We start from the raw sequence: 10,124 nt of genomic DNA on the forward strand, positions 1-10,124 counted from the left end.
ATCTTGGCCAGGTCGAAGTTGTAAGTGAGAACTTGTTCTTAACTGGCCTTCCTGGTTAAATAAAAATGTAAAATAAAATATATTTTTTAAACAGCAAGATCTGGCGAAGTCCATGAGGAGATGCACTCCAGTACTTAATGCAGCTGGTGGCCACACCAGATACTGACTGTTACTTTTGACCCCCCCCCTTTGTTCAGGGACACATTATTCAATTTCTGTGGAACTTGTTCAGTTTGTCTCTCAGTTGTTGAATCTTATATCCGTACAAATATTTACACGTTACGTTTCCTGAAAATAAACGCAGTCGACAGTGAGAAGAAGCTTTTTTTTTTCGCTGAGTAGCTTCCCCAACACCATCTATAGACATACTATGGGGGCTATCCAGGGAAAATTGTTGAAGGAACTGCGGTATAGGCACTACTATGGCTTACCAAGACTCGTTAGATTTATGGAATGAAAAGAATGGTCGCTGTTGTAAGAATGCCATTCACCTATGTATTGGTGTTGACCTTTTGAGACCAAACAGGGAAGAATGAAAGTGAAACAGATGTATTGTCGGACAATTTGTTAGTGTCAGATATTGATTGTATTATAGTACATTTACAAAATCCTATTAGTGGAAATTTCAATAAAACTATGTTGCTAAGCCAAACCTGACAGAATTTGTGGGGTGGGATGTACAGCAACCAAGGTGGTCCCTGTTATCCTTGGCAGTTTGTTTCTCTACTGTATGCATGTATGATTGTTAGCATTTTTTCTGTAAAAGAGCATTCCACATGAATCATGTAAATTCCTATATTGTTAACAATTGTAATAGCTATGATCAGAAGCAAAAGTGGCACAGTATCCTGGAAGTAATTTAGTAGGATTCTCCCAGTCAGTGTGAACAGACCAGTCAGTCTCTCACTGTATGCTGCCCAGTTAGTGTGAGTGAGGGATCTTCAGTCACAGTGGGCATAATCATCACTATAGGGCATGTACCACTGTCCACATCCTTTCCTGGCCGCCTCTCACGACAACACGAGCCTTTGAGAGAGCTTTTTTGTTGTTGTTATAATAATAATAATAATAATAATAATAATAATAATAAAGTCACAGCTTGACACAATGCGATGAGATGTGTAACCGAACAAACACACCAAACACAACATCAGGTATACGGTCATGTCACTATCGGTGTCATTCAGCGAGGAACTTTTTGACGTTGTTGTGGGTGCCATTTTGCTCCATGTGAGCCCTGCTCCGGGGGAAGAAGTCGGCGCGGAGAAGACGATAAAAGTAGATCAGGATCATGGTGTTCATGAGAGTCATGGTAACCAGGAAGTAGCCTCCTTTGTCCATCCAGGAGTAGTTCTGTACAATGTAATATGTGAGGTAGAACTGTGCGCTGAGGCGGAAGACGATGTAGGTGAAGAGGTTGAGGAACTTATTGATTTGGTACAGAGGGGACGACTGCTGTGATGCTAGCTTCAGCATTAGCCTCAAATGCAGGGTGACACTGTTAACCTCCACAAAGAGAGCCACCACAGCACCGGCCACGTAGAGGTGTGAGTACAGAGAATACAGGAAGCACCAGAGCACCTGAGGAAGGGAAGGACAGAGAGAAAGTAGTTAATACATACCAATGGCACTCTGCCGCCTTACTGCTGTAAGGCAATTGGGATACTGTAATCTTTGCAATAGTAAAACTGGGGAAAAATTTACAATTTATATTGAATATACTGTATGATTAATGGCTCACCAAAAAAACACTAATCAACCAACTAGTGGTCAGAATATTGGGACAAATACTACATGACCAAAAGTATGTGGACAACTGCTTGTCGAACATCTCATTCCAAAATCATGAGCATTAATATGGAGTTGATCCCTTTGCTGCTATAACAGCCTACAGGTGGCTCTTCTGGGAAGGCTTTCCACTAGATGCTGGAACATTGCTGCAGGGACTTGCTTCCATTCAGTCACAAGAGCATTAGTGAAGTCCGGTACTGATGTTGGGCGATTAGGCCTGGCTCGCAGTCGGCATTCGAATTCATCCCAAAGGGGTTTGATAGGGGTTGAGGTCAGGGCTCTGCAGGCCAGTCAAGTTCTTCCACACCGATCGACAAACCATTCTGTATGGACCTTGCTATGTGCACGGGAGCATTGTCATGCTGAAACAGGAAAGGGCCTTCCCCAAACGGTTGCCACAAAGTTTGAAGCACAGAATCAGCTGGCAGTGGTGGGCAATTCCAGCCCTCGGGGGCCTGATTGGGGTCACAGTTTTGCCCCAGCTAATACACCAGACTCCAATAATCACCTAATCACGACCTTCAGTTTAGAATGCAATTTGATTAAATCAGCTGTGTTTGCTAAGGATGGAGAAAAAAAGTGTGACAATCAGGCCCCTGAGGACTTGAGTTGCCCACCCCTGAAAATCATTGTATGCTGTAGCATTAAGGTTTCCCTTCACTGGAAATCAGGGGCAAGCCCGAACCATGAAAAACCGCCCAGACCATTATTCCTCCACCAAACTTGACAGTTGGCACTATGCATTTGGGCAGGTAGCCTTCTCCTGGCATCCACCAAACCCAGATTTATCCGTCGGACTGCCAGACGAAGCGTGATTCATCACTCCAGAGAACGTGCTTCCACTGCTCCAGAGTCCAAAGGTGGCGAGCTTTACACCACTCCAGCCAACGCTTGGCATTGCGCATGGTGATCTTAGGCCATGAAATCCCATTTAATGAAGCTCCCGATGAACAGTTTGTGTGCTGACGTTGCTTACAGAGGTAGTTTGGAACTCAGTAAGGAGTGTTGCAACCGAGGACAGACAACTTTTACACGCTACGAGTTTCAGCACTTGGCGGTCCCGTTCTGTGAGCCGTTGTTGCTCCTAGACGTTTCCACTTCACAATAACAGTACTTACAGTTGACTGGGGCAGCTCTAGCAGGGCAGACATTTGACGAACTGACTTGATGGAAAGGTGGCATCCTATGACGGTGCCACGTTGAAAGTCACTGAGCTCTTCAGTAAGACTATTCTACTGTCAATGTTTGTTTATGGAGAGTGCATGGCTGTGTGCTCGATTTTATACACCTGTCAGCAATGTGTGGCTTAAATAGCAGAATCCACTAATTTGAAGGGGTGTCCACATACATTTGTATATATAGTGTACACTGACTAATCGGAGACACAGGGAAGCTCAGCTCAATGTGTGCCTCAGATCAGTGTTCAACACAACACACATCCCCCCACACAATGGTGGGTGTTGTTCGCCTGCAGTCAGGGATAGGCACACAGGAGCGTTCATTTAGATGACAGAATAGGCCCGCACTGTGTCACCTTTAAAATGTCACTACTGACACAGTAAATCCCCCTAGGAGTGTGATTCCTCTTAGCACCATACAATATTAAGATGTCATCTGCAAAATTCCTTCACAGCTCACATTGTTTCAATTCACTTCACTTAGCTTGAATTGAAACAAAGCGTGAGCGCAGCGATCAGTCTGTTTTCACAAGGTCATAAAACAAAACCAGTGAATTAAAATACTGCATCTAACCTTCAGACACAATCTAGCAGTAGCTGCTGTAACAAACAAAACCAAAAATATATAATTAAAAAAAAAGGCCATATGTAAATTCTTACCAGGTACAAACTGAAACAAAAAGGTAAATTATCTTACCAGAACATGATGAATTAAGAACTCCCAGGATCCTCTTGCATGTCCAGTTAGAATGATGTCACCTGCATCTTGTACAAAGTATCCTGTCAAAGGAGAGTAAAGAGCAATGCCTCAGTCGAGGCCTTTTGAGCATTCTAAATAAAATGGTATTCATCACAAACAGGTGTAGACTTAGTGAAATGCTTACTTATGGGCCCTTCCCAACAATGCCAAGAAAAAAATTCCATTGTTTTACTTTTCGATGTGTGTATTGTTAGACACTATTGCACTGTTGGAGCTAGGAACACAAGCATTTCGCTACACCCACAAACATCTGCTAAATGTGTGTATGTGACCAATAAAATGTGATTTGAAAAGTAAAACGCGTAATAATAAATACACAATGAGTAATGATAACTTTGCTATATACACGGGATACCAGTACAGAGTTGATCTAAGAGCTATCTAATCTTAGGCCACGTTCCAACGTGCATTCCAGCATACCCCTTTGAATGCATGCCCAATACGTTGCTTCATTCATATTCTATGCTAGTGTGGATATTGGAACAGAGATTCTATTTCTATGGAGATTCTATTTCTATGGATTACTTATCAAGGTCCAAACAACAGAGGAGGCCATCTAAATGGTTGATAACAGTAGTACCATAAACAAAATAGTCAGGACTTCCCTGTCCTACATATATCAGCGGAGAGAAATATATTGGACCGCACTGGCATAGTCCATCCTAATTATCAGCACCATGGACATGTGTTACACTTGAAAGAAAAACACAGGGAAACCGCTTTGGACTGCATTTCAAAAATTAGTGTTGTGTGAACCTCTATAAATGGCAATCTGTCTCAATGGAATGGAAGGTTTGCGGCTGTCAGGCTGGCTCTCCTCAGACCTGCAGCTTCAGTTACATGCATGCGAGACACACAAAATAATAACATCAACACTAGTCACATCTCGTCATCACATCTTTCAGCAGGGCTGTTGACTGCTGGGTCTTTAGGGGATTCGTTTTGGTGCCCATAGCAAGCTGGTGAGATGGGCGGATCTGCATTAATCATTCTCTCAATCTGGCTGCCACTGAAAGGTGGGAGAGTATTTATTTCCCCAGGATATCCCAGCTATTATTAGGAACAAAAGTAGCTGTCAAGCTCAGGATCCACTCCATGCCTTTTAACTTAAATGGATCAAGCCAGACTGAAGCCATTACAACAAAAAGTTGAAGTGTTTACAGACTCCCCACAATGAACCCCACTCTCCCACACCATTTGTGGTCAATGTAAATGAATTCCCAGTTTACCTTTTAATTAACCCTTTCACACACAGGTCTTTTAGCAGCCATCTTAAAGGGGTAGTGACTGACCTGATGAGATGCAGATGAGCATGTAGGCCGGGGCCGTGTAGAAGGAGTGAATGTTGGTTGCCAACTCAGGGGAAATGATCACACTGGAGAGGACAGGGATACATGGTTATGGACAGTGAAGTCGGAGTTCCTCTCATTCAGACACAGGGCTCAATGTGGAGACAGGGTTTCCCAAACGTGGTCCTGTTGGCCCGTTTTGGTTTTCGCCCTAGCACTACACAGCTGATTCAAATGACCAAATCATCGTCAAGCTTTGATTATTTGAAAATCAGCTGTGTAGTGCTAGGGCAAAAAACTAAAGCGTACAACCAGGGGAGGCCCCAGGAGCAAGTTTGGTAAACCCTGCTGTAGAGAATAGCCTGACTAAGCACAGACTTAATATAATGATCTGGTAACAGCAATTCTCCTGCTTCTTTACAAGATGCTTTGTGCCTTCACAAGGTCAATAGCAAAGTTTACGGTGAGACAGTTCATTCCCTTGATAATGCATGACCTGATGATTTCTAGCAGGTCAGGGTGAGCACGTATGGCAATAATCAGTGAACTACATGAACAGCAGCTTGTCGAATATAACTGCTTTATAAAACATCTATTACTAGCCTAAATTGTATAGCCTGCCCATGTATGTATGTGTTGTCAGCTATCCAAGTAGTGTAGGTACTGTGTGTATATATATATATATATATATATATATATATAAATTGTATAGCCTGCCCATGTACGCATGTGTTGTCAGCTATCCAAGTAGTGTAGGTACTGTGTAATATATATATATATATATATATATATATATATATATATATATATATATATATATATATATATATATATATATATATATATATATATATATATATATATATATATATATAGATACATACACACACACACACACACACACACACATACATATATATATATATATATATATATACATACACACACACACTACTAGTCAAACGTCTGGACACCTACTCATTCAAGGGTCCTTTATTTTTTTAACTATTTTCTACATTGTAGAATAATAGCGAAGACATCAAAACTATGAAATAACAAACAAAAAAAAGAGTGTTAAATCAATATTTGAGATTTTTCAAAGTGGCCACCCTTTGCCTTGGTGACAGCTTTGCACACTCTTGGCATTTGCTCAACCAGCTTCATGAGGTAGTCACCTGGAATGCATTTCAATTAATAGGTGTGCCTTCTTAAAAGTTCATTTGTGGAATTTCTTTCCTTCTCAATGCATTTGAGCCAATCAGTTGTGTTGTGACAAGATAGGGGTGGTACACAGAATATATTATGGCAAGAACAGCTCAAATAAGCAAAGAGAAACAACAATGCATCATTACTTTAAGACATGAAGGTCAGTCAATACCGAAAATCAAGAACTTTGAATGTTTGTTCAAGTTCAGTCGCTATGATGAAACTGGCACTCATGAGGACCGCCACAGGAAACGAACACGCAGAGTTACATCTGCTGCAGAGGATACGTTCATTGGAATTAACTGCACCTCAGATTGCAGCCTAAATTAATGCTTCACAGAGTTCAAGTAATAGACATCTCAACATCAACTGTTCGGAGGAGACTGCATGAATCAGGCCTTTATGGTCGAATTGCTGCAAAGAAAGCACTACTAAATGACACCAATAAGAATAAGAGACTTGCTTGGGCCAAGAAACACGAGCAATGGACATTAGACCAGTGGAAATCTGTCCTTTGGTCTGGTTAGTCCAAATTTGAGATGTTTGGTTGCAACTGCTGTGTCTTTGTGAAACACAGAGTAGGTGAACAGATGATTGCCGCATGTGTTGTTCCCACCATGAAGCATGGAGGTGGTGGTGTGATGGTGCTTTGCTGGTGACACTGTCGGATTTATTTAGATCAGCAAAGGGTGGCTACTTTGAAGAATCACAAATGTAAAATATATTTTGATTTGTTCACCACTTTTTTACTACATGACATGTTATTTCATAGTTTGTCTTCACTATTATTCTACAATGTAGAAAATAGTCAACATTAAGAAGAACCCTTGAATGAGTAGGTGTGTCCTAACTTGACTGGTACTGTATATCTATTTGTACTACAAAAACAGTGTGTGTAACATCATGTGTCATGGCTCCGATCTGGCACTAAATGGAGGATCGATTTGTAATCCTTCAGAAGTCCCCACCTCACATAACAGCTTTTACAACAGTCATCTAGCCAGCAGGTTTTTCCCGTTTACCTACTTGCTCTCTTCGAAAATGGGCTACATCACCATTCTCATGAGTGGATTTAAAAAAAAAAATCTTTGGCATGACACTAATTTAGTTAGGCTAATTGACTTGAGTGGATTCAAGAATTTTTTTATCTTTTGTTATGTCAAAACAGATGTGCTTTCTAAACTTCCACAATCTGATTAAGGCTCTGTCTTTGCGGACTCAATATCTGCCTCATTTGCAATAATCTGACACAGATAGTTATTAACTACACAGGGGAACATTTATTGCCCTAATCAGCTACTCTAAACTACAAGCATAAAATGAACATCTTGCTGCCTAGTGTCGCAGAGCTCAATAAGTATTTGTTTCCTGAGAAGGCCATTGGGTAGGCTGTACTGTGGCATTTCCCTCCCAACTTGAGAATTCCTTAGTCTCCTCACATCTTCCCGTCTGAACATGCTCATCACTCTCCTCCTCTCCCCTGTCAGTGACTGTTACAGCTCCACACACCCCTACATAACACATCATGTGGATCCACTGTGAATGAACAATGGTGTCCCAGTGCAGAGAGTGACTCACCAGGTCATAGCCCAAGTCCCTGTCAGGAGGGAGTGGACCATAGAGACCGAGAGGTTCCTCCACTTCCAGGAGCGGAAGTCATCCACTGCTACCGCTTTGGGCACAGGCAGATTCTGTAGTAGTCGGTGGGCCACCCGGAACATCAGAGCGCACACCAACACAGACATTCCAGGGTGTCGCTGCAACACAGGAAGCAAGGCCTCCATCTTCTCCTCCCCCTCTCCTTTTTACTTTCTTCCTTGTTGTGCTTCGTCTGCTGCTCCTCTCCACGGCTCTTCTCACGCCTCCACGGTCAGTTGGGGCGTGTGTGAGGGGAGTGTTCTCCTCAGGACAGTCACAGTTCCAGGGGTTTGAAGGAAGTCGTTTTTAGAGATGCGGTCTTTACCCCTCGTGCTCGTTTCAGAACTACTCAGAGAATAGAAGCAGCGTTTCTCACGTTTTCCTCTACTTCCCGGCCTCAGAGGGGGAGACTAGCTAAAACAGCTCATTCAATTCTACAGATCTTTTCCCCCCTCTCGTAGTGTGTTGCCACTCAACCAGTCTGCTTGTCTCTGTCTATGACTAGAGAGAAGGGGGAGTGGTGGAGAGGGAGTGGTGTGGGTGGCCTGCTTCCAGAAAACCAGAGAATCAAGGAGGGGCCACATCTTACTTAACACAAACAAGAAAGTTGAACTATATGACAGGGCTAAAAACATTATTAGGGTATAGAGTGTAACGTTGTAACTTAAATCATTACTAGGAAACAATGTTCTTTGTTGTTTCTCTGGATAAATAGTCACCGTCACAGAGCAGGCTGTATAAAATGTGAAGGGGTCAGGCTGGAGAAATAGTCACAGTCACAGAGCAGGCGGTATAAAATGTGAATTTGAGGTTTGATACACAAACATTTGTCAACTTTGACAGAGTTTGGTGGTAGCCACAGAGACCACAGCTCTGAAACTCTCATTAAAATGGAAAAGCAAATCAACTAATTAATTTAGCCTAACAGCCAACTAACACTCCCTCACTTACTGAGAAACTGTGCTGCTCCATAAACCACTGTCTTGTTCTCCCCCTTGCTCCCCCCTACACTTTTTCCATAAACAGAGCACACACACTCCCCACAGCTGGCCTCTCTGGCCCAGTTGGGGAAGTGAGGGGGGAACAGTGGCAACATACCAGGGCCTGAACACTACTACATGGGGTGTATTCATTAGGGCAAACCGTAGCAAAACATGTAAGGGGGGGGGGGGGGGGGGATCTGCATTTGTTATTGGACAAGTTCAGGTTAGTCCCTCCTTTTTGCCTATTCGGTTCCCAGTGAGCCCATGTCCACATGCCTTTTACATTCACCCCTGTGTGTACAACATGTCACACATGTGTCAATTACAAGCCCCCACATACAGTACAAAGCAAATACTAAGTGGTTAAATGTATTAGTTCAATGTCTCAACATGCCTTCAAAACAACAGTGGCTTTCCCTGTCGTTTTATGAAGACTATATGTAATTAGGGATTTGGAGGAATGCATAAAAGTTATGAAGATGCATATGCAGGATATAAAGCATGATGTTGTTGCAGACCCTGTGTAATGTGGGGGATTTGACAGATAAATAGTTCAAGGGTATGGGCACTCAAACCTGAAACATACTTACAGCTCTTAATCCATAGAATTTGAACTAAAGCACAACACCCCCACTCTTGTCCTCCTCTCATACAATAACCTTCACAAGGTCAAGGGGAAATTCCTGAATGGTACAAAATGCCATGATTGTTTACACAAGGCAGGCCTACTTGGAAGCCCCAACCTTAATTACAATTGCACACACCTGCTGCTGACAGGGCAACAGGGGTGCGTTCAAGAACTAACCTGTTGCACTTGTATTGATAATGCTATTGTAGTTAAAACAGCCATTCGCTCAGTGCCATTCTCTCTTAGACCCATTATGTTATCATTAGCCCTTACAATCTTGGTATTCAAGACCTTAGTACACTGGCACCCTAATTAAGCCAAAATGTGGTTGTGTCTAGTCTCCATGTTATTTTGGTATGTTGCTCATTCCCAGAGATTCAAAGTTCAACATGGACACATGAAAACTAAGTCTAGGGTTAAGTGGAGAGAATGGGACAATGAGTCCCTTAAACTAGGGTTGAAACTAGGGTTGAATATTGACAGAAATAAATCTGCCACATATCAGTTTGCAAACAATTACTTTTTAAAAAATGAGTTAATAAAGCTGAAAACAATCATGGTTTATTTTTGCTTTCCTGAGTAAGGCAGCTCCAAAATGCAGGTGTTTCAGCCTAGCTCAGTGCTTGTTTGTGGTGGTGGGGCAGCCAGCGG

General features: G+C 42.4%; 1 protein-coding gene across 1 annotated transcript; it reads right to left on the minus strand.

The window, feature by feature from the left end:
* Window positions 1–563: 563 nt before the first annotated feature.
* LOC110507754 (TLC domain-containing protein 1) lies at window positions 564–9,531 on the minus strand. Its single transcript, XM_021587966.3, has 5 exons — window positions 9,436–9,531; window positions 7,803–8,407; window positions 5,022–5,104; window positions 3,667–3,749; window positions 564–1,581 (listed from the first exon to the last, which is right to left on the minus strand). The coding sequence occupies exons 2-5, from the start codon at window positions 8,006–8,008 to the stop codon at window positions 1,180–1,182; spliced, it is 774 nt and encodes a 257-aa protein (XP_021443641.1). The 5' UTR covers window positions 8,009–8,407; window positions 9,436–9,531; the 3' UTR covers window positions 564–1,179.
* Between the last annotated feature and the right edge of the window lie 593 nt (window positions 9,532–10,124).

This window comes from Oncorhynchus mykiss, chromosome 27 (assembly GCF_057628025.1).
Source record: "Oncorhynchus mykiss isolate SJ-2025 chromosome 27, ASM5762802v1, whole genome shotgun sequence".
Taxonomy (NCBI): domain Eukaryota; kingdom Metazoa; phylum Chordata; class Actinopteri; order Salmoniformes; family Salmonidae; genus Oncorhynchus; species Oncorhynchus mykiss.